We start from the raw sequence: 24362 nt of genomic DNA, 5'->3' as shown, positions 1-24362 counted from the left end.
GTGAAATGACCAGAGGTCACTGCCGAGGAGGCCAGAGCCAGCACCCTAATTGCAGCCTCGCAGACTTACTGTATAGCATTCCCGGTCCTGGGCCTCAGTTTCCCCATCTATACAGGGGAGAGCCAAGATCCAAGTGGGAGCTTGGTTGTGGGGTATAGGACAGACCAGAGCTGGAGTCAGGTTGGCTCTGTAGCCCTCCAGCCCCATGATGGGCAGTGACAGGGAATCCTGGGGATCCCTGGTCCCTACCTCCCAGGGAGGTTGGGCTCCATCTGAGGCAGTGCAAAGACAGTGCCCTCAGTCCCTGGCTCGGGGGGAGGCCCAATCCCTGGTGGGTGACAGGTGGGTGACACCACTAACATCATCTCCATCCTCATCCTCGTGGCCATCCCTGGCCCCCCCTACACCTGCTCCGTGGGCCACACCTTGCTGCTCGGCCCCACGGTCCCGTCCATGTCCTTCCGGCTGCACCTGCTACGTCCAGCAGACAGAAGCCACTTCTCACTCACTAGACTTCCCCAGGGCTGGCACATCGGGGACAGAGGCTGAGGTCCCCGGGTGCAGGGCCTCCCCGGAGGTCCCCAGGGGTTACTGCCCTGGGTCCCCGTCCCCAAGCCTGGCAGTTCCTGGTCAGCCACACCTGTCCGGCCTAGACCCCTGCGGGCCGAGAGGAGCGGGGCCAGAGCTGCCGCAGGGGAGGGCAGCTTCTGTACCCCCCATGCCGTGCCCCGGCCGGAGGACAACAGGACAGGAACCTTCTTTATTAGACATTTTCTAAAAAAGGCTTTTAAGTATTTTTTCTTCCCCCATACCACCAGACGAAATAATTGCATAATTAGTAATAAATTTGTTCCTCTTCTAAGTGTGGATTTTTTTAAGGGCGTGTTAAAAATTTATCGCGCTTCCTTCCCCCGACCCCTTTCTTCCACTCATGTACCCGACTGGTATTAATGCATTTTTGAACCCAAACTCCCCCCTCCTCTTAACTAGACAGGTCATTAATAAAATGTTCTTCGGGAGCCTGAGCTTTTTAAAGTTGTCTGTCTGCAGATAGATGGCTTGGGTGAGTTGAATACCGCCGCATTAAGTCTCTGTGATAAAATATTTATCCACCATTAGAATTTTTTTTCTCTTTCGGACTGTTTGTGGAGTGTCTTGCTCTTTTCCTCGAGGCAGAGGAAGGGCTTTAGAACGAGGTCTGCAGATGAAGTCGTTTCTCAGTTCTGGCGCCTGCTGCCCTCCTTGGTGTCTGCAGGGTCTCGGTTGTCCAGTGGGGACCGGGGAGACATGGGGGCAGTGGGGAGTGGTCTCTCACAGGGCTCATGGCCCCAGGGGGCCCTGGAGAAGGAGGTGAGGCAGAAAGATGAAATGTGCCCGTTTGCTCTCTCGGCTTCATTATTTTTGTGGGTTTATGGCTCTGATGGAGCTGATGGTAAGCCACGAGCCCAGGTCCTTTCCATAATCACAGACGTTATCCCAACGGCCTCTTTTCATTGATTGCGCTCGCTGGGCTCAGAGCCGGGCCCACTGTGCGTCTGCATTACACACACATGTATAATTCTAATAATCATAAAATGCAGTGAGGTCGGTTCCTAATCCTCCCTGACAGATGACAGAAAGAAAGCGGCTCGTCAGCTCGCACATCTAGTATGTAACGTCAACACCCGTGTCCTTTGTCACTTTTCTGTTCACGTCTGTTTGTCCCGGTATCGTTCCCTCGTGTGCTTGGCAGGTGCGTGGCTGCCCTCACCAGGCTTCCCCCTGGGGAGCCATCGGTGAGAGAGAGATGGGGCCCCAGAGACCTTGACCCAGCCCAGTAGGGAACCAGGTTGGTGGAGGGGGTGGGTGGCAGCCAGCACGGACTCCAGGAGGGCGGGGAGCACCGGCGCTGGCCTGCAGCCTGCTCGGCTGGCTTGGCGGCTTCGGCTTCTGAACCTGTCCAGGCGTGGGGCCGAGTCCCAGCTCCACAGACTCCCAGCCCCGTTTGTGAAATCGCCTTTGCTGTCCAGAGACGACCTGGCTTTTCTGGCTGGGTTCGCAGCCCCACACTGGTTCAGGCCCGCGAAGAGGGCTCTCTGAGTTTGGGCCCCGTTGCCTGGAGCATTTGTCCCACTGCCTGCCGTCACTTGCATGTGTATCTCAAGCTGCACATCTAGGCGACAATGTGGCCTTCCCCCCAGGCCTGCTCCCCCATCTGAGTCCGAGGCACTGCCATGCACCCAGCTGCTTGAGACAGAACACCTTGATTCCTGTCCCCTCTCCCTACCCACTCGAGTCTGTCAGTGGGTCTGTCCATCTGGTTCAAAATGGATCTCGAATGCGCCGGCTTCTCATCTTCTTCCAGGACACCATGGTGTCTCGCCACCACCATCTCTGCCTGGCTGGTCTGCTTGCTCCCTCCCTTCCTGTCCTCCACCACTCTGTGGCTAAAGTGCTCCTCCAAACCGGGTCACCCACTCCTCTGCTCACACCTTCCAGTAGCTTCTCACCTTGCTCAGAGTGTACAGTCTGGTCCTTACCCTGGTCCATCTGCTCTCTAGCTGTCTGGAATTTGCTCCCATCCCCAAGCTGGGCTGGCTATAGTCTGCTCCTGCCACCCACTCATTCTTGCCCCGGGGCCTTTGCACGTGCTGTGCCCCAATCCTTAGCTGTGACCCGGCGTGGCTGCGTCTTCCTTGCCCTCCAGACCTCACACCCCCATACCTGCTCCCCATCCTTCCAGAAGGCAGGGTGAGGCAGGAGACTTGGGAATCCTCCTGCCCACTCCCTGCCCCATCCCCCATTTGAATTCTCTTCCTGGTGTTTATGTTCCTTGTTTTCACTTCCCCTTTGCCCTCTCTGGAGGGTGCTAATGCGATAGCCACTACTACAGTGAAAACTGAATGAAATGAAACGTTCAGTGCCTCCGTCCACCAGCCACATTCCCTGTGCTCACTAGCCACGTGTGGCTAATGGCTGCAGAACTGAACTGCGTGATCGGTAAAATTTCCATCACCACGGAGAGTCCTAGAGTGTTTGCTCTCCAAGCTGAACTGTGTGCGGCTCCTGCCGTGCCTGCAGCCCTGGGTGCCTAGTCCCGTGCCCAGGAGGCCCTGGGATGTTCCGGGGTGCTGGGCGAACGGGTCAGTGGTGGGAGAGCACACTGTGTCGGGCAGTGCTGTGTGAACCCCAACATGATAACCCTGGGGAGCCCCCCGTTCTGCTTGGAGAAAGCCCATACCCCCACCCGTGTGGAGCTACAGTCATTTGCTCGAGAGTAGAGAGGCGGCCACAGTGTAGACGGTCATTGGCGCGTGGGAGCTCAGCTCCCACCCTGCGCCCACGAGCTGGGTGACCGCTTTGGACCTTAGTATCCGCCTCTGGAAAATGGGCACACTGCTCCTGTCCTGCACATCTCCCAGCTGTCGCGAGGCTTCCTTCAGACCGCAACAGGTGTATGTGTGCTTTAGATGGTCCAAAGCAGCATTTCTCCAAGTGCGGTCCCCGGACCAGCAGCAGCTGCGTCACCTGCATACTTGCTGGAAATGCAGTTTAGGGGCTCACCTCCGGGGGCGGGGAGGGGAGCCTGGCCGGGGGTGCGGATGCCTGCCCAGTTTGCTGGTTGCATCGTTTCACACATCCCATGGCGTGGATGTGAATTTCCTTTCAGGGAGGGTGAGCCCCTTGTTTGGGGGGGCGGCAGACAGATTCAGCCATTCAAAAAGGGCTCGCTCCTGCGAACAGGCCCTCGCTCCTGCCCCTTCCCCTTGCCCAGAACTGTGAACAACAGAACAGCAGTAGTAGTGGCCGGTGATGCCAGTCTGTGCGTGCCGTGGCCCAGGCATGGGGTTCAGTGGTTTACGTTCATTCATTGACTCATTTAATCCTCAGGACGAGGCTGTGAAAGAACATCACCGTCCCCTTGTGCTGCTGAGGAAATGGCAGAGAGAGGCTTAGGGACTGGCTTGGGTCGCGTAGCTGGGAAGTGGCAGCACCGGGCCCTGGAGCCCACAAGGCGTGCAACCCCCCCCCCACCCCCGTAAAGAGTGGAGGGACCCCAGCGCTCTCCCTGCCACCGCTCATCTCGCTAAAATGAAGAGACAGCAGCAGGGGCAGAGCCAGACAAGAGCTAATGTGGACCGACATCAGCAGCCTGCCTGCTCCTGGTGCGGAGTGGTCCGCAGCACTGCTGGGGGGCCGGGAGCTGCTGGGGCGCTCGGCCTTCACCCGGGGGAAGGACCCACGTGGGCAGGACGGCAAGCCTGCGCTGGAAACCGAGGGGCCAGCCCTCCCATCCCACTGCTTGTATCCACAGTGGCCCCCGCCCTGTGTATCTGCATCTCCTTCATCCTCAAAGCCGTGCCCCCTGTGGAGCGCCCCCATGGGCCAGCACTGGGCTCTGTGGCACTACCCCCTCCCATCCTCATACAGCCCCACTGTATCCAGGTGGAAACTAAGGCTCGGGGCTGCAAGGGCCGGACCCCAGCCAGGTCAGCCTGTCAAGCCCGCGTCCTAACCACAGCCCCATCCAGCTTCCTGCTTGTCTCACGGGAGGAGCCAGACCACGCCCCTGCCTCACCCTGAAGCCCCCAGAACCCACTGCCATCCCCCCAGGAGGGGGGCAGCTCATGCTGGCTTCTCTTTCCACAGGCCAAAAGCACCTGTGTGTCACCAGCCTCCTGATCTGCCAGGGTCTGCTCTGGGTGGGCACTGACCAGGGTGTCATCGTCTTGCTGCCTGTGCCTCGGCTGGAAGGCATCCCCAAGATCACAGGTGAGGCTCCAGAACTGGTCTTGGCAGGGCCCGGCAGTCAGCTGCAGATGGCTGGGGAGGGTGAGCCTTGTGCTCAGAGGTTTATGCTCTCTTCTGACATGGGGATCCTTCTCCAATGTCCCCTGTCATCCCAGGAGGCCCTGTGGCACAGTGGAGTTATGTCACCCCACCCCGAGGTCTCCCAGCTGCTCTCTGGGTCTCAGTTTTCTAATCTGGCCAATGGGCACAATAGCGTGTGTGGGTCAAGTGGCTTCAGGATTGGTGGAGGCCCCTGACTAGTGGCTGGGCCCCTCCTGTCCCCTCCCCATAGCAGCTTCAAAATGTCCAGGTTCCAGAGACTGACGTAACAAGGCTCCTAGGGAAGGGGTCTGCATGCAAATGTGTTCCTATGGAGCAGTGGGAGGTCTGCCCTGACGGGTGGTGCTAGGGCCAGGAGAACAAGGGCCGGATCAGGGAGGACCCAGAACCCTGGGCCCCTCTCTGCCTCTGCCCCGAGAGTGATGAGCAAGGGGTCTCCTCCAGCTGCAGGGCTGGGGTGGGCAGGGTGGGAGGGGGAAGCCCTGGGGAGGTCCCGCCCAGCCAGAACAGGAGCACCCCCTCTTCCTAAATCCCAAAGTCACCTGTTTTCATCACACAAGTCATCTGGTTCCTCATGGCGTTGGTCTTTGGGAGGTGGGGAGGCATCAGGCAGAGACCATGTGCTGACCGTCTGCTGGAGGTGGCTGAGGTCCGGCTTTGGGGGGGCAGGTTCTAGGAGAGCAGGTGTTCTGGTACCTCGGGGCCCAGAGACCGGGGAGCTGGGCAGGCTGTGGGCGGAGTCAAGAAGGATGTGCTAAAGCCCGAATTGGGCTTTAGGGGATGGGTGTAGCATCAGGTGGCTGGGGAAGGCTCTGCGGGCAAGGTCAATGGCTCGAGCGAGGGCACACAGACGTGTGGCTGGCGCAGGCGGGGGCTGCGGGGGCTGTCACACTGACAGTCCCCCCAGTGGTTCATAAGGTCACTCCTGTTCCCTGTCCCACCCCTGCACAGCAAGTAGCCCTAGAGCGTGGGAGAGCCCTTCCCCAGACCCAAGGCCTTCCGGAACGTTCCAACAAATGTCCAAAACAATAACCACCAGCCAGAAAGTTCTCTGAGAGAGGTGGGGTGCCTCCTATCAAGCCCTGGGCCTTTGGGCCCCTTCTCCCCGTTCCTTTCATCCAGGGAAAGGCATGGTCTCGCTCAACGGTCACTGCGGGCCTGTGGCCTTCCTGGCCGTGGCTACCAGCATCTTGGCCCCTGACATCCTGCGGAGTGACCAGGAGGAGGCCGAGGGGCCACAGGCAGAGGAGGACAAGCTGGACGGGCCGGCGCCCGAGCCCACGCCCACGCCGGCGAGCCACGTGGGCCGAGAGCTGACCCGAAAGAAGGGCGTCCTCCTGCAGTACCGCCTGCGCTCCACCGCACACCTGCCGGGCCCGCTGCTGTCCGTGCGGGAGCCGGCGCCCGCCGACGCCTCGGCCCTGGAGCACAGCGAGGAGGACGGCTCCATCTACGAGATGGCCGATGACCCCGATGTCTGGGTGCGCAGCCGGCCCTGCACCCGCGACGCCCACCGCAAGGAGATCTGCTCCGTGGCCATCATCTCGGGGGGCCAGGGCTACCGTAACTTTGGCAGCACCCCCCCGGGGGGCAGCGGGAGGCCGGCCCCGTGCGGGGAGACGGACAGCGCCCTCCTCATCTGGCAGGTGCCCTTGACGCTATAGTCCTTGGCCCGGCGGGCACATAGCCGCAGGCTGCGGGGGGCTCTGGGCTGCTGGGGGCCCCTCCTGCCCTCTGGGCCCCGCTGCCGGCAGCACCGGGTAGACTCACCTTCCAGGGACAGCAAGGATGGGCCTCCGCCTCCTGGAACTACCTTGGCAGAGAACTTCTTCCTTTTTTAAAAAAAAGAATATTTCAGAGTGTTTGGGGGAGGAGTCTGGGTTTGGGGAGAGGATTCCTCTGGAGGAAATGGCCTTCTTTTTAAAAGCAAAAAAAAAAAAAAAAAAAAGAAAGAAAAAACACAAAACCTCGAGACTGCCTGGCAAGGCCAGCCCCTGTCATGCGGCCGAGCGGGGCTCCGGGAAGGGTGTGTGCGCGGGAGTGTCTGCGAGCGTGTGGGCTGCTGTGTGGACATGTATAAATACGTACATACATACGGTGTATATTATGTGTATAAATGAAGTCTGTACATATTGGAGCTCTGGGAGATGCTGGAATAAAAGACGAGAATAACGTGAGCTCTTGGGTTGACTTTCTGTCTTCTGAGATGTGATGGGGAAGCGACGGCTGTCGGGCGACGGGGCTGTTCAGGAAGCAGGAGCACCAGGGAGACCTCACCCCGCAGCACAGGCCCTAGAAGGAGCTGTGTGATGCCCTCGCCGCTGGCCACGTGTCGTTTTCTACTTTTGTAATTAAAGAAAAGGAAATGAAGTCACAGATTCGGTTCCTGATCCCACAGGCGCTTCTCCAGTGTGTCTTGAAGAGCCCGAGCCACGAGCTGCGTGCCAGCCGTCCTGGACAACATAGACCTGTTCCCATCATCCCAGAAAGTTCTGTTTTATCGAGAAGAGGCTCTTGGGAGCTTCTTTTTTGAATAGTTTTTGGGGAGAAGGCTGCCCCCCACCCCCACGCTCTGGATGGGGGTGGAGGCAGGTGGCCTTGGCACCTGTCCCTGCTTCCCTGGGAGGGAAGACATCGGAAGGGCTTCACCGCGGGGAGGATGGGGGTCGGGGGCTATTGCTGTGGGCGATGGGGCGAGGCAGGGAGGGGGCTGGGAGAGGAGGGGTGAGTTCCAGACGGTGGTGGCAGAGCCCAGGCTGTGGGAGGGGCGCTTGGGTCCCTGGCTTCCTTCTGCTGGCTCAGTCTCCATCCTTAGATTTCTAGAGCTTCCTTCGGGGTGGGGTGGGGGGACAAAGCCAATACCCACCACCCAAAAGGGAAGTATTTTCTCCAACCTCCTACCTACCACCTCCCTGGCATCTGTCCCCTCGTCTGTCCACCCACCACCCGCCCACCTGTGGGGCCTCCCTTTCTCAGTCACTGGCGGCGGCGCCGGGTGGCGGGGGTGGGGGGAGGCAGAGATCAGGTGGGAGGCAGCGCTGTCAATGGGACCCAGCTGGGCAGCTCCATGGGCTTCCATGGACGCTCTGGGAACTCGGGGGAGAGCCACCATGGAGGGGGAGGCCACTTCAGCCAGGTGCTAACCCTCTGGTGGGGTCTTGTCCACTGGAGAAGCCACGCCCTCATTCCTCTCTTTCACAAACCCCCTGGGCTCCCGTTCTCAGACACCCTATTAGCCGAGTGGAGGGCAGGCGTCAGGGCCAGCGGCTAAGGGCTTGGAGGAGGTCAAGGGTGCTGCAGGGGAAGGGGAAGGGCCTCCAGGTGGAAACAGCCTGTGCCAAGGTGGGCTGTGCAGGGGCTGATTTATTCCCATAAGCAAGCAGTCTGGCATGGGTCCCCTGGGAGAGGAGCAGGGAGCTGTGTCGGCGGGGGGTTGGGGTTGGGCCCTGGACGCTGAGCCTTCAGGAACTGGACATTCTGTTCCGGGTGTGTCCATCTTCTCTGAATGTCAGTTCCCCTTTTAGTATCAAAGGGAGACTCACCAGTGTCCTGCCTGCTGCTTGTGGGTGAGGAACTAACATGCCTTGATCCCCTGAGTCAAATGCTGGTTGAGACTTTTCCTAGAACAGTCACCGGGAAGTTGCAGCCACTTGGGGCACCGAGCGAGCCTGGGGCCTGGGATCTGGCAGGTCTGCGTCCATAGAAGACCTGCCGTGTATCTTCCAGCGTGTCCCTTCACCGCCAGGCCTCAGTCTCCTCATCTCTATAATGGGGATGATGACACCTCAGTGAATTGCTGAGGACAAGTGCAAACCTCTTCATAGCCTGTTTCAAATGACTTAGGCAGACCGTCCTGGCAAGAGATTCCCCCTTGTGTGCAGGAACGGGTGTCTGGGAACTCTGTGGGTCTCTTAGATCATAGACCTACAGATTGCTCAGCTGAAGGGGACCCGGGAAACCCATCATCGAGAAACTGGCGGACTTAGCGACCATCACGAGATTATCATATCCGTCAATGGCCCCTGTCCCGAGTCTTTGCCAGCCGAGCGAGGGGGCGTCGGAAAGGGCTCCGGAGACGTGAAAACGCGTGGAGGACCTGCCTGGCATGGGAGGGAAGCCTTTGCTTTAGGTATTGATTAGAGAATCAGTAACCGTGGCACTTTGGGCGGGATCATTCATCCCCACGGCTGCTCCCCTGCCGTGCTCCCCTCATTCTGCAGGTGGGGGACCCAGGGCTCACTCACCTAAGTAACTCCCCGAGGAAGTATCAGGGCCAGACTCTTCCCACCCAGGCCACTCCACCTCCAAGAGCGAAACTTCGGAGACAGATGGACCAGAGTTCCCAGTATGCTGTCCCCACTTACTGGCCGTGTGACGTCAGGCAAAAACACCTTAACCTCTCTGTGTCTAAGGACAGAACAACAGTCTAGGCCATGGGAACTGAGTGCCATTCTTTTGGGATATATGGAAAAGCCTACTTTGTGCCAGGGTAGACTGTGCTCTGGAGAGGGAACACCGAGGAGGGGAGGGAGAAATGTCGGGGAGGGGGCTGAAGATGTGGAGTGTGGTGTCCGGGGAGGCCGCACTGAGGAGGTGGCCTCTGAGCCAAGACCTGAAGGAGGAACAGACATCAGGCCGTAGAATGTTCTGGACAGGGGGAACAGCATGTGCGAGGTGCCGAGGCAGGAACTGGGGTTGCGGGAGTGGGAGACGGTCACGAGTTCTGGGTTGGATCACAGAGGGACTTTGCCTTGTCCTTGGTGACATGGGAGGTCGTCGGGAGGTTTTGAGGAGAAGAGTGACACCACCTAACAATTCTTTTGGCTGCTAAGTGGAGGCTAATCTGCAGGGGGCTAGGGTAGAATTGCGGGAGCCAAAAGACCACCGAGGAAGCCGTTGCAATATCCTGGGGCATGCTGCGGCTGGCGGGGCCAAGGCGGCCACGGCGGGTGTGCTGGATTCTGACGCCAGGGTCCATAGGTTTTGCGGGTGGGTGGGCAGGAAGTAGAGAAGGGGAGTCAAGGTTGACCCCAGGTGTCTGGCCTGAGCGGCTAGAAGGACAGAGTTGCCGTTTCCTGGGGCAGGAGGTGGGGGAGATTGGGAATTGGGTTTGGGGCGTGTTATACCGAGTTGCCGCTGATCATTTCGTGCAGACAGGACAGTGACTATGAGTTTGGAGCTCGAGGGGGAGGGTCCAGGTGAGAGAGAGGTGTGAGCCGGACCAGATCTCCAGGGAGCAGAGGAGGCCGGGGGTTAACGTCCTGGAAGCCATGTGGGGAGTGTTGGAAGGAGGAGGGAGCCATCTTCTGGGTCTGGTGCCATGGACAGAACTGACCTTGGGAGCAGCAGGGGCCTGGGTGTGGTCTGAGGCCAAGGTGGGCTCTGTGCCTTTGTCCTCTGCCCCTTGCCAGAGAGGGAAAAGGGCCTTTTCTTCACCCGGGTGAGCAGGCACAGTGGGGACCTGTGGAGAGGAGGCGGGTGCTCCCGACCCACCTTCCAGTTGGGATTCTGCACAGCTGCCAAGGGGGCTCTCGGGCTGAGGGCAGGTGGCTCACCCTCCACCTGTGGGGAGCCCAGTCGCTGCTCCCTCCTGCCGCCCTCCCGCACCCCCAAGCCCCAGAACCCTCCCCAGCTAGGGCATCTCAGACCCAGCCCTCCTCTGCCCCGCTCTCCCTCCCTGGGGGGCATGCAGGGAACACCGCTCCCTCCCCACAGTGCTCGTCCCACTTCAGGCTTCCTGACTTTCTCCTGGACTGGTGAGGGCTTCGGGTGTGGGGCAGGGGTGCCATTTTCCGGCCCAGGAGCCCTGGTAGTCCTCAGGCCTGTCCCCTCAAGTCTGTCCTATTTCCGTCTTGCTGCGGAAACTGGGATTTCTTGCCTGGGAGAGTGGCTCAGCAGCCCACGGGCATCTCTGTGCTCAGACACTCTTGCTTCGTAAAAGGAAGCGGCTTGGCCTGTGTTCCCCCAGAAGGACTAGCTCCTGGCACTCCAGTCAGCCTCCTGGCTCAGCCAAAGAGAGAGTCCCTGTGGCTCCCAGGACTTCGCGCACTGCCAGAGGCGTACATAGGGGAGCTGGCTTTTAGGACTTTAAAATGTTTTCTTCTGGGGCACCTGGGTGGCTCAGTGGGTTAAGCCTTTGCCTTCGGCACAGATCATGATCTCAGCGTCCTGGGATCGAGTCTGCAACGGGCTCTCTGCTCAGCGGGGAGCCTGCTTCGCGCCCCCCCCCCCCGCCCCCGCCTGCCTCTCTGCCTACTTGTGATCTCTGTCTGTCAAATAAATAAATAAAATCTTTAAAAAAAAATGTTTTCTACTCCAGCAAAGCCAGGCTTCGAGGGGATAGAGAGTCTTGCTACGGACAGAAAAACATGACATTTAGAACTCAACGCTGGTCGTCTGTTCTAGGCTGTACTCCCTGTCTCAGCCTGCTCAGGCTGCTGTAACAAATTACCAGGGGCTGGGACAATTTGTTTCTCCCGGGTCTGCAAGTGGGGGAGTCCAAAATCAAGGTGGTGGCTGATTTGGCGTCTGGTGAGAGCCCTCCTCCTGGCTTGCAGATGCCTACCTTCTTGCTGTGTCGTCCCCTAAGGGAGAGAGAGGAAGCTCTGGTCTCTCTTCCCTTTCTTCCAAGGGCGCTGATCCCATCACAGGGTTCCGCCCTCATGACCTCATCACCCCCCAAAGGCCCGACGTCCAAATACCTTCACGGGGAGGGGGGGTGTTAGGGCTTCCACACATGAACTTTGGGTGGGAGGGGGGGTGTGGACGGTGGGGGTGGGGTCTGCAACTCGCAGGGAGCTCCAGTTCTGGAAGGGACGGGCTGGCCGGGCTTGTTTCCAAACCCTGGACCCAATAGGAGAGCCCAGCTGTCCCTCCCTGGGGCCAGGTCAATGTCAGGCTTCTGGGGACAGTCCTTCTGCCACCCACAGGATTTGTGTGACTGCCGTCTGGCCCCCAGCCCTGTGAAAGCCGATACACACATTTACAGGACAAGGACCTGTGTCCCTGTTCTGTGGTGGTCGCAGCCTCCGCAACCTGTCTTCTGTGGGCCTGATACCTGCTTTCTTTGGATTGCAAAGCTTGTGCATGTGTGTTCACATGGGTGGTGGTCACATGGGATAGAACCTGAGCTTCTGCGACGCACCATGGGGTATTAATAGCACTGGACGTGCTAGTCTGATGGGTGAGACAGAGCCACTAAACTGGGACGTTCCAAGTCTGATGGGGGAGAAGTCCTGGTTCTCAGGGAACTCACAGTCTGATGGAGGACTCAGAGTTCCCATCACCTAGGCTGATAAGGAAACTGCTAGTCTGATGGGGGAGACCCAGCCCTTCTCTCACAGTTTGATGGAGAAGACACAGTGTCTGCTTAGAAGGAGACCCTTGTTTGATTGGGGAGATACATTCCTGCCTTCAGAGGGCTCCCCAGTCAGATGGTGGAGACTCCCAGGTTGAAGTGGGAGATAAGTCCCTTGCCCTTGGTGAGCGCCCAGTCCAAGAGGGGAGACAGGACCCTCCACCGTGAAGAGACCTAATAATGAGGCACACAACAGAAACTTTTTTTAAACAATGCCGACCTAATTACGGTGCTGCTGAACCACTCAAACTCCTCATTTACACATTCCTGGGGAAATGGCAAATAGCAAGAATGTGTAAATTGAGGAAAATTAATATAATTACCCGAGCTATTTCTTGTCATCTTTTCATATCAACAGAAACCACAAACCTTTCCTAGTGAGAAGTGTGGCCATTACAGGCTCTCTCCTGGAGGCAGACAGCTGGCTCTCCCTCCGCAGGGAACAGGTGCTTACAGGTGCCCGGTGCACCTGCAAGCCAGCCCCGCCAGGTGCACCAGGGAGCATGGTGGAGAGGGCTCTGGGCCTGGAATCGGGAGACGTGGTTTGAGTTTGGTTTGCATGGGATCCACGGGTCCCTGCACCTCTGGGAGCTGAAGTCCTGGCTGGTACTAGTCCAAGTGTGCTAATCCGTCTATTGGGTCCGGGCCCCGTGTCAACTGCGTTGTACTTTTGATCCCAGTGAATCACCACAACCTTGCCCAGAGGGTTTCTTTATTACCTTCGCTTTACAGACAAGAAAACCGAGGCTGGGGCAGGAAGTCCCCTGCCAAGGGTCAGACAACACAGAAGAGGACACCAGGGCTACAGCCTCAATGCCCATACCCTTGACCCTGCACTACCTGCCCCCATCCTCGGTGGTAGATGGGGGCCCGTTTTCTGGCCCCGCCCCTCCACTCCGCCCCCTGAGGATGCTGTGCTAAGACAGGTGCACAAACGCTGATCCAAGCTACGGACTGTTGGCAAACCCTTGGCCTTGGTGTGCTCTTGGGAACGTGGGGGTATTAACGGCATTGTGTGAATGGGCTGTTTTGAGGATGAAAGGAGTTAATTCATATAAAAAATCAGAGCAGCTCCTGGCCCCATGGTGTCTGGATCCGAGATGCTCCTCTTCAGAGTGTTAAATGCCCAGGCATGCAGAGAAGCCTTTCGTACCTTCTTTAGAGACGCATAGCTGTTTCCGCCGGCTTGGAGAACCCAGCAATTTGTGCAGAAACTTCTATCTGTTCTATCAGCTTAGGGCACACAATGTCAATACAGCTCATCAAGCTCTTTTAGAAAATAATAGCAAAGGGCCATACACACAGTACGGAGAAATAGGCATCTCATCGTGGGCCATTTAGTGGGTCCAGAAAACAGACCATGGACGTTCACAGAAAATGTGCTTTAGTTTGAGCCAGTGGTCCTTCAGCAAGTGTCTGCTGCGGGCTGCTGGGTGCCGGCTTCCCGGGGCGGGGGGTGGAGCCCTGGGGCCTGTGCCGCGAATGCGCTGGCGCGGTCCCTGCCTTCCTGGAGCTGAGCACCCAGCCTCATGGGAACAGAGTTTTGAAAAGATGAGGTTCCACGGGGCATCTGGGCGGCTCAGTGGGTTAAGCTGTCTGACTCTTGCTTTTGGCTCAGGTCATGATCTCAGCGTCCGGGGATCGAGCCCCGTATCAGACTCTTAGCGGGGAGTCTGCTTAAGATTCTCTCTCTCGGGCGCCTGGGTGGCTCAGTTGGTTAAGCGACTGCCTTCAGCTCAGGTCATGATCCCGGAGTCCAAGGATCGAGTCCCATATTGGGCTCCCAGCTCCTTGGGGAGTCTGCTTCTCCCTCTGGCCTTCTCCCCCTCATGCTCTCTCTCTCTCCTTCTCTCTCTCTCACATAAATAAAATCTTTAAAAAAAGATTCTCTCTCTCCCTCTGCTCCTCCCCTTCCTTGCGTGCTCACTCTTTCTCTCTCTCTAAAAATTAATAAATAAATCTTAAAAAAAAAAAGATGAGGTTCCTGGAGGTCCAACGTGTAGGTAAGAGAAAACTGGTTTTGGGGGTCTCACAGATGTGGAGTCTCTCCCTCACTGGCCTCTGTTTCTCCAGTTGTAATACTAACACTCCTTGATCCCAGGATGTATTTAAAGTGCTCAGCCCAGGGTCTGCTCACTTTTTTTTTCAGAGACAGAGAGAGAAAGAGAGCAAGTGAGCATGAGTGGAGGGGAGGGCAGAGGGAGAGGGAGAAAGAGTTTGAAGCAGGCTCCACGCTCAGCTCAGAGCCCGATGCGGGGCTCGATCCCACGACCTGAGATCATGACCTGAGCTGAAATCAAGAGTCAGACGCTTAACCGACGGAGCCTCCCAGGCGCCCCCAGCGTGAGCTCTTTAGAATAGTGATGACATTGATAGGGGCCTGACCAGTAGGGCTTTAGGTGGACGGGGCCGGCAGGGGAGCGTCCCCTCCCAGGGCCCCATCTGGAGGGAAGGGAGATTTGGGGGGCTCAGCTACAGGGGAACTGGCTGGTCTCCGTCGAGGCCTCCGTGGAGCACTGCCCTCGGGAGCAGCTGGAGAAGGTCACCTTGCCGCAGGTACGGCTGGGCCTGCGTGATACCGGCCGTCCCACCGTGGTGATGACTCCCCACAGCCTAGTGCTGCTGGTCTCTCTACTCGGCTCAGAGGTAGCCGTGGAAGGACGAAGAACTAATATCTTCACACACACTGCCCAAGTTCTATGAAAACCGTTCACCTCCCTCGGAAGGTAAGGATGATTGAAAGGCCCAGCTTTGAAACGGAAAACAAAACCACAAGTGCACACTGGCACCACCGTGAAGCTAGACTGTGCTGGCAAACCTAGCCTGGGGGATCCTGGTTGCAAGGGTTGGGGTGCCTATGGCCAAGGTGGCCAGAGACCCCTGAGCGCCATTCCAGAAGGTCTCCTGAGTTCTTCCCAGACCGAACCAAACTCAGACACGATGGACATGACGCCATCTTCTTCCCCTGTTGTTTCTGTTAAATGAGGTGACCAGGCCCTTTTCTTTGGCAAATCCGGGGATGTGCATTTGCATGCTGTTTTGCATAATCAGGGAATCATTTGCATCCATTTGCATGTTTCTCAGGATGTGAGATTCAAGGGCCCCAAACTCAATGTGTGTAAAATGAAATAAGTATGTTGAGACCGGCTGTTCAACTCCTACAAGCTGGCCTGAACCGCGTAGGCTGGAACGAAGGAGCTCAGACAGCCGCCGGTCTCCGGGCCCTGGTCAGGCCAGGGAAGGCCTAGGGCTTGCTCTCTTCAGGGATGCTTGGGAGGGAGGTGGAAGGAGACCAAAGAAGCTAAAGGAGATGACACTGTAGGGCAGAGTGTCCTCACGGGCCCGGAGCAGCCCCTCGAACAGGTGCATGCAAGAGGGAGTGACGGAAACCCTTCAGCCGCGTCCGCATGATCCAGCAGCTTCTATGTGCCAGGCACCGTGCTAGACTTCTCTCACAGGTTGGCCCATTTTCTCCTTAGAGCCTTACAAGGTGAGTTGTTGTTGTCCCCTTCTAGATGAGGAAAAGACGGTGTGGAGAGCTGAGGTGACCCATTCAAGACCCTGTGACTGGTCTTTGGAGGTCCTGGACTCAAATACAGGCCAGTTTATTTCTAGAACCTTCCTGCCCTGGTTAAGGAGAGTGAGAAACCCAGACTTCGGCAGCTCCAAGAGCGTCTCTCTCTCCCAAACAAAGCTCTCTCCTCTTTCCAGTGTTTCAAGGGACTTTCTCCTGAGGAGGGAGCCCGAGGGCCCCTGCGCCTCCAGAATGGCTTGGTTTCCATAGCAACAGAGGTGCACCAGCCAAGTCACAGGCCGACCCCAGGGAGGGGGTGGCGGGGCATGTCCCTTGGAGGGAAGGAACTCGGGCCCCTGGTACAGACCTGGCACTGAGCAGGGTCTCCGTGAGTGCTGCTTGAGTTCATTCACAGATGCGTAGACATTAGGGGCATCCCTACCGCCATTGTTTGTCCCACCCTCTGATGGTGGGGGGTGGCCAGGAGGTGGTGGTCAAAGGTGGTGAAGATTCTTCGTCACTTCCTCCACTGAGAAGTGGAATTTGCTCAGCTTCCTCTTGAGTCCGGATTTGTCTCCATTTGGGGGCCCTGAGTTGCCACATGAGAAGTCCAGCCACCCTGATGGTGAGACCACGGGGACACACCCGTGGAGACAGACAGGGTCTAAGAGACAGTCCCGGCCACGGGTACCACTCACGCCACCGAGCCATCTCGGAGGCACCGCCTGGTCGTGTCCCCAGGTAACGACAGATCCGGACCATGTCTTGTCCAACAGAAGACCGACCTGCTTCCGGCAACCGGGAGAATCATGAGAGATTGTGGCAAAGCGCGTAGCCTCAAGATGCTAAGTTTGGGGGTGGCTTATTTCCTGTAACCGAAGACCCCTGCCTCTTCCAGTAGGAAAAGCAAGCTTTGGGGATGCTGTCCCACCTGCTTATCTGGGGGGAGGGGGTGCCAGTCATAACAATACCCAGCCCTGGTCGGTACAATGTCTCACCCCCTGACAATAGTGACTGCACCGGAGAAAAGCCTCTGTCTCTAGACAGACCCATTGGGGTCCTTCCCTGGGCTTTATAGACTGCTGCTGGGGAGAGAAGCTCTGTTTCTTCTGGGCTGGCTAGGCTGGGGGGACGTCACCTGGAAGCCGTCTATGGTCCCGTTCCCCGCCCACATCCCTACGTGGGCTCAGTGTGAAGCTTGCCCAGCCACAGAGGGGCGGAAGGAGGTGAAGCAGGGACAGAGGAGGTGGTGTGGTGACGCCTTTGGGTTCTTGGCGTCTCTGGGCAAGCTCTCCCTCTGGACGTCCCAGTTTCATGAGCCAATAAGTGTTCTCTTTGCTTTAAGCTGATTTGATTTCTGTCACTTGAACGGATGGGACGCACATCCCACGGACTCTATTTCCTTGCCTCATCAAACTTAGAGATAGCACGACTGTTCAGAACCTCATCCCAGAGGTTCAGTTCTCCTGGGAGAGGGAAGGAGAAATGCACCAGCTCTGTCCGAGGCTGCAGCACTGGGTGCGCTCCACTCCTCTCTCCCTGAACTCCCCCGTCGCTGGCTTTGAGGGGGTGGGTGGCTCCTGACCGTCTTGCAAGGTGGGGGCTGATCAGAAACCGAGTGGCAGAGCCACATCGATCCTCTCTCCACGTGGCAGAGTGAGGCAGAGACCAAGGGGGGAGGCGGGGGGAGGCAAGGGAATCCCATTAATTTTTCCATCCCTAAATCAATTTAATGGGAGCCTCCGATGGCTCTGATTTGATTTTTCATTTTCAGTATTACAATTATCAGCTGATATTACCAGCAGCTCAGGCTTGAAATGGTCTAGCACAGTAGAGGCTGTCAAAAAGGGAATAGTCCCAGATTACACCAATTACCTAATATTTTGCTAATTAGACACCCAAAGCATCTCTCTCATTTACAGCAAGGAAAAAAAAATCCTTCACACTATCATTGTTATTCTTCTTTGCTGATCGGCGGTTATCGCGTACCCCAGGTTGGGGATTTTGCATCCCGAGGAGAACTTCTGTGTTTGGGATCCTGCTTCCCCACGATACCGCCTCTTGCAGAGTGTCGGGAACCCCCGCTGTCTGCACTCAGTCCTTCTTGCTGCTCTCTGCGGGGACGGAGCACGGGTGGCTCTCAGCCCCCGTGGGATGGCCCTGGCCGGGGAGGCAGAACACATGGGGAGAAATTTCGGGCATCCTCAGACCAAAGAACAGGGGGCTCAGAGGAGGACCCGGGGATGGAATGGGGATGAAAAGGTGTCAAGAGGCGGAAGCCTGCCTTGGCTTTTACAGGTGGGGAAGGAGGTTCTGAGAGGGGCGTGGCTTGGCTAAGGCGCCCCAGACAGTTGCTGCAGAGCTGTGCCCGAGCGGAGCCTCGGGTCTCCTGATCCCGGATCTAACACCACCTAGGGCCAGGGTGTGCTCAGTGTTGTTTGTCTCCTGTGTAGCTGCCTGGATTGGTAAGCAAAGCCGGCTCAGAGGGAACGCAGAAGCATCGGGTGTGTTCAGGCACGGGGCCAGCCCGGTCGGCTCACATATCTGCAGAGGGGCCCTCCCTTTGCTTTGAGTTCAAATCTTACATTCACCACTTCCCAGCTGCATAACCTTGACCAAATTCTTCAACCCTTTGAACCCCAAAGGGAACAGAAAGCCCAGCATGAGAGGCACCTCATGAAAATTGGGAGCTAATGATTTATCTGAAAGAACCATTTTCCAAGTGCACACTCAAGGTCAGTGAGGGGGAGGCTTCCATTATTTTATTTTCGTAATATAAATAACAGCTCTTATTTACGGAGGACCCGCTATGAACTCCAGGCTTGTGAGAAATGCTTTACGTGTATGACCTCATTTAAGATCAGTGCTCGGAGGTGGGATCGTCACACCCATTTTACAGCTGAGAAAGCGGAGGCTCTCAGAAGTCAGGTGGTTTGATTCCTACAGCACATGGCAAAGCCAGGATCCAGACCCAGCTAGTTTCCAGAGACCTTTAGGACAAGGTCCTTCAGGCTCCACGAGGCTGGAATGCAAGGGGGGGTGGTGGGCAGGGGAGGGACTACGAGCCCCCCGCAGCGTTGCCTGCAAACCCCTTCACCCCTCCCCATCTCCTGATTCCTAGAGCTCAGGCCTCAGGGTAGCTGCTCTCGGAAACGTGGTCAGCTCTGCTCTGCTGAACTTCATTATCTTTATCAAATTAATTTACACAAGCCAGTGTGGCCACCTAATGAAGACGTTTCCTGGGGCCCTGTGCCGGCTGCTTAATGAGGCGGGAGCGGCTGGACTCAGGTCCTGGGTGAGGAGGGGAGGAGGTGTCCGAGTGTGACCTGACCGCTGTGGGGGTTCCCGCTCCGCCACCGTCCAGGGCTGTGGGTGACTCCCTCCGGTCATTCCGGCCATCCCCCTGCCACTGTGCCCTCTTGGCTCGCCAGCTGTCCTCGGGAAGGAGGGTGGGCTGTGGTCTGCAGGGGCCGAGCTCCTCGTGGTTAATTGTGTAAGTGACTAAGATAAGACTTTCTTTTGTGCGTGGTAATGGGTCAGCCCTGCGGTGGAATGCCCTGGATTTGGTTAATGAACTTCTTTTCTTTCTCTAAGCGAGATTTTTGAGAGGGAAGGGCAGGGTGAGTGGGTAAGGAGGCTGTGGGGTTCCAGGTGAGCGAGGGAAGCTGTCGGGGAGGGGTTGCTGACCCCCCGGAGAACTGCTCCACAGGAGGTGGGGCTGGAAGGGGGGGGAGGATCAGGGACAGCATCCTCCTTTCTGGTTTGCACAAGGGGACAGAGCGGTCAGCCTGCCCGTCCAGTCTTCATTTACTCATTCATCCAACACACACATGCACAATTTCTCTCTCTCTCTCTCACACACACACACACACACACACACACACACACACACTTCTCACCTCTATGCCAAAACCTGGCTGCCTGTCCTGTGGATAAAACCACGAACAAAACAGACCAAATCCCTGTCCTTCCAGAGCTGACATTCTAGGACCCCTCGGTCTTCACCTCGTGAACATTTAGGGTCTTAAAATCTGGAGCCCTGGGTTCACCGAATCTGAAAACCAGACTCTTCGTGGTAAGCAGCTTCTGCTGAGGGAGCGTTGACCTCGGGCGAGATCTCATTCGGTCCTTGCAGAGCCCCTGGGGGTGGATGCCCGGGTTATCTCCGGGTTAACAGAAGGTGCCAGTGAGGCCACGGGGGGGCACCCCGTTTTGTGACGCTGTCCCTAAGTGGCTGAGGCCAGGATCGGCCCAGGCCTATCTGAACCCTCTCCACCCTCCGCTGACAAATTGTGGGAACTTCCAACAGACGCGCTCTGGCCTCCCAGAGCATATCCTGCGCACCCTTCTGAGGCCCTCTGCGGCATGTCTTCAATACGTTGTGTGACCCCACTTGGTTCCCTGTATGTCCTTGGCCTGACCCTTGAGCCCTCTGGGCCCCCCCCTCCCCGGCTTACCCCCTTCCTCGCCTCCCCGCCTTCTCTGCCTCCAGCCGCTGGGGCTCCTTCTCTTCTGGTCTCAGCCAGATTCTTGGAGCAGGCGTCCCCCCTCATGACATGTACAACCATAATGGCCAGCCCTGACTGTGTGCTGACTCCGTGCACGCTCTGCCCGCCTCACTTACTCCTACCAGTGACTCCACCGGCTAGGCGCTGCCTGGACTCCCGTTCTATGGCTCTGGAATCGAGGTCCAGGGCCACCCAGCTCGTGAGTGGCAGAGCTGGGATTTAAGCTCACGGTTGTGGCTGCAGAGCTCACCCCCTTAACCTATGTTGTACAGAGTCAGGAAGCTGGGAGAGAAATTCCCACCGGTGAGGCCAGGCGAGAGGACTCTGATCGGCAAACACCTGCCGTGTCTGCAGTGAAGGGAGGAGGCGGGGAGGGGGACGAGGAGGGAGAAGCCTAGGGCGGCCTCTCATGGAGCCACCCGCCTTGTGTCAGCGTGGACTGTGGCCAAAGCCACCTCCTTATATGGATACTGTTATGATGTCATCTCCCTGGGCTCCCCCGAGCTAATGGAGGCTTCCTTCCCTTTAAAAAAAAAATCTTTTTTTTAAAGGTTTATTTGTTATTTTAGAGAGAGAGAGAGGGGAGAGAGAATCTCAAGCAGGTTCCGTGCTGAGTGCAGAGCCTGACACAGGGCTCGATCCCACTACCCTGAGACCAGGTCCTGAGCTGAAACCAAGAGTCGGACACTTAACTGACTCCGTCCCACCCCAGGTGCCCCCACCATGGCTTTTTATAGAGCTGATCAGTATCTAAAACTGTCAGGACTTGTTTGCTTGTTTTTTCTCCCTCTGGAATGTAAGCTCCAGGAGGGCAAGGCTCTCATCTCGTTGGCTGAATCCCCAGCACCTCTGATCCCGTGTTGGTCGCGTGTTTACCTGCACAGAGGAGGATGTATTTTCTGTTTTTCTAAAAGGGTTTATTTATTTATTTTAGGGGGGCGGGGGAGGTCAAGGGAAGGAGACTCTCCAGCAAACTCTGCACTGATGCAGCCCCCAACGCGGGGCTCGATCCCAGGACTCTGAGATCACGACCTGAGCCGAAATTGAGAGGTGGGCGCTTCACCGACTGAGCCACTTGGGCGGCCCAGGATGTATTTTCTTCGAAAGAGACAAAATATCCAAGCCCCTTGACTGTGGTACGATCTAGATGTGGGCCTGCTTCTAACCGATCGTTTCAGGGCAAATGGTTACAAACAAAACAGAAGCAACCATCGCTGGGGCCCAATCACCTTCTTTCCATCCCAGACTCAGTGCTGTCACGAGTCTCCTCCTACCTGTCCCAGCTACATGTCAGGGTGGCTTCCCCTGGGATCCCAACTTGATTGGCCTTTAAATTTTACAACCTTTAAATTTTACGCAGCTCAGGGCCCCGTGCACTAAAGACCACATGGTCCACTGCACGTTTATGGCTGCAAATGGCTCTCGGCATGGGCAAGGGAGGGGACTGGGGGTTCTGGGGGAGACCTGCCGGCTCTCAATCTTGGCTGCTCCCTCTCGGAAGTCATCCCTTGGCTGACTCGCTAAATCTTTTTCTCGATGGCAGTCACTCACGTCCCCAGGCGGCCTGTGTCTGGACACCGTGCTGAGTGTGGGGGTAGAGGGAAGCGAGGCCTCTGCCACGGTCGCGGGTGGCTGCTGGAGATGAGGATTTCGGTGCAGGGCAGGGGCAGGGAGGGCGGCGGTGGGGGCTGGGCATCCAGGCCGGCGTGTGATTTCAGGTAACGCCCCACAGAAAGTGGCCTCAGCCAGACCCTGTGGGAACTCTGGAGTGTGAGTTACACCTCAGAGTTGGTCCTGACTGGCGACCTGGGCGTCACTGGCCAAGGAGCCTACGCCTTTTCCTGGACATTTCTGGGCTTCAAGGAGGCTTCTCTGGGGGGCCTTAAACCCAGCCTGGGTGGAGAGTCGGGGAACTCTTCCTGGGGGAGAGGGTGTCAGGTGGCAACTCCTTGGACCCTGGTTTTCCCTGTCAGTCAGTCAGTCATTCAACAATTATTCACGGAGATCTGAGAACATGCCAGGTCCCGCTCTAGGCCCCTGGGGGGACAGCGGGGAAAAATGCCTAGAAAATGACCCTCCAGGGCACAGACATTCCTGATTCTGGGTTCTGGGAAGGTGGAGGTGTGAGGAGGATGAGAAGCAGAGGGGCAGCGAGGGTGTCCCGGGAGCCTCACCCTGTGGATGGGGAGGGACTCACAGGCTTGGGCTTGGTGTGGGGAGGGGACCTGGAGACTTTGGCTGCTTTTTTTTTTTTTTTGGTACTAGGAACCATCCTCAGAACAGACCATGTTGCTTTGTCTCTGCAGTTCCAGGTGAGGAAATGGGGCTACAAGGGGTGGAGATGGTGAGATGGTGCCCCGCGCGGCGTGGCTGGCTGGGAGCTGAGCCAGCTGCTGGGTGGGGTGCTGGGAGGGCAGAGGGCATTGGGGGGCCTCCACGGGGCAGGGTGCAGGAAGCCTGAGACAGGAAGGAACATAAGGTCAAACTGCTTTTAGAGGCGCTGGGTGTCTGCAGAGATGGTCCCCTGTGTCCCCAGTGGTTGTAAATGACCTCTGTCAGCCTCCAAGAAGGAGAGTGTCCCTGCCTCGTGCTTCCATATCCAGGGAAGCTCTGGGCCCTCCTGACCTTGACAGACACTCAGGCCCACGCGGGGTGGTGCCCGAGGTCTCCTCTTTGTAGTGGGAGGTCAGAGTCTGGGGTCACCCAGGAAGGACCAGCAGCGGGGACAGAGTGCCTTCTAACATTTACGTTGCCTCCTGCCAGCGGGGTGGCCAGGATAGGCTGTGGTCCTCTCTGAACCTCAGTGTCCTCCTCTGTACATCAGATATCCAGGGCCTCTCAGGCCCACTGCAGCCTTACCGAGGGAGCCAGATCTCCCATCTTGGGCCCTGGAGACAAATGTGGCAACCAAACACTGGCAGTCTTGGTGCAGGTGCTCGTGAGCAGGGCCTGTGAGGGACAGGACTCTAACCCGCCCCGCCCCACGGTTCAGAGCGTGTGCAAGAGTTAGGGTGAATGAGCTGCCTGGAATGGAAGCAGTGGGGTCCCAGGCCCAAGCGCCTCACCGTCCTGCCCAGCTTCCCAGGAGCCAGAGAGACTCAGAGCCCTTGACCCCTTCACTCCCCGACTCTCGTCTGCCCGAGCCCCCCTCCCCACTCGTACTCCTGGCCATTTGCTTTCCCCCAGCTTTACCACTTTCTCTCAAGCTGCCGCAGCCGTCTAATATTATGTATAAACCACCACCAACAGTATTGATAAATGCCGTGTTAATATTTGCCTCTAAACCACCGTCCCGTCGGCTCTGGGTCTGCCTTTGCCACTTTACCCGCTGGGTGTGGCACCGGCTCATTGGTGCTTCTCACCAACGGGAATGCCAGCTTATGGGCTCTGGGGTCCTACAGACCCAAGTTCAAATGCTGGTTCTCCCACGGCCCCCGTGGCTCTGGAGCCTTCGACCTCCCCATCACCATGTGGATCCCGGTGTGTCATCCGTCCAAAGAGGAGAATAGTCGTGACTTACTCGTAGGTGTTGTAATTCTTAGACTCAGGCCTGATGATTCACTGACACATCAACAAGGGATTTGGGACGCATGGCTTACCTGTTCACCCTCTGCAGGGCGCAGAGGTGGGTCCCAGCCCTGCTTGCAGGGAACTTGCCTCCAGGTCCAAGGAGGCTACATGCAACGTGCAACCAACAAGCATGCCATGATTCAGGTTGCTGTAATAGACACACAGGGCAACACAGACTTGGCCCGATGCCCAAGAAGCTCACTGCCAAGCCTGGGAGACAGGTAGTAATGAACATTGCTGTTACAATAATACCGTTAGTAAATAATAACAGTTTGTTAAGTATTTACGATGGACTGGGGACTGTCAAGTGTTTCCGTGGATTTTATTTTAATTCTCACAACAGCCTGAGAAGGCAGGTGTTACCGCCCTCAGGGAGGTGGAGCTGCTTGGGTCACACAGCAGAGCTCAGAGGAGGGGGAGCTGTGATTGAAACCCCATGGGTCTGTTCTGTGCCTCTGTACAAGCTTCTTTCTGTTCACGAGGCAGGGGTCTCCTGAGTGCCCTCTGTGAGCCAAACCAGGTACTTTCCCTGCAGAATGCACATCTTCAGTACTGTAATTTGCATTGCAAGTGAGCTTAAATA

General features: G+C 57.2%; 1 protein-coding gene across 4 annotated transcripts in view; it reads left to right on the top strand.

The window, feature by feature from the left end:
* ARHGEF10L (Rho guanine nucleotide exchange factor 10 like) overlaps positions 1-7020 on the top strand; it is a gene marked incomplete at its 5' end in the record, with an annotated part of 139073 nt that extends 132053 nt beyond the window's left edge. For all 4 annotated transcript variants that reach the window (XM_080802028.1, XM_080802026.1, XM_080802027.1 and 1 more), the window contains 2 exons: positions 4630-4752; positions 5953-7020. In XM_080802028.1, coding sequence (XP_080658154.1) covers positions 4630-4752; positions 5953-6494 — 665 coding nt within the window. In that variant the 3' untranslated portion in view covers positions 6495-7020. The remainder of the gene's footprint in view (positions 1-4629; positions 4753-5952) is intronic.
* Positions 7021-24362: the final 17342 nt, after the last annotated feature.

This window comes from Martes martes, assembly GCF_963455335.1.
Source record: "Martes martes genome assembly, chromosome: 4".
In the NCBI taxonomy this organism is placed as follows: domain Eukaryota; kingdom Metazoa; phylum Chordata; class Mammalia; order Carnivora; family Mustelidae; genus Martes; species Martes martes.
The sequence above is the reverse complement of the archived record's forward strand: the minus strand, read 5'-3'. Positions and strand labels throughout refer to the sequence as shown.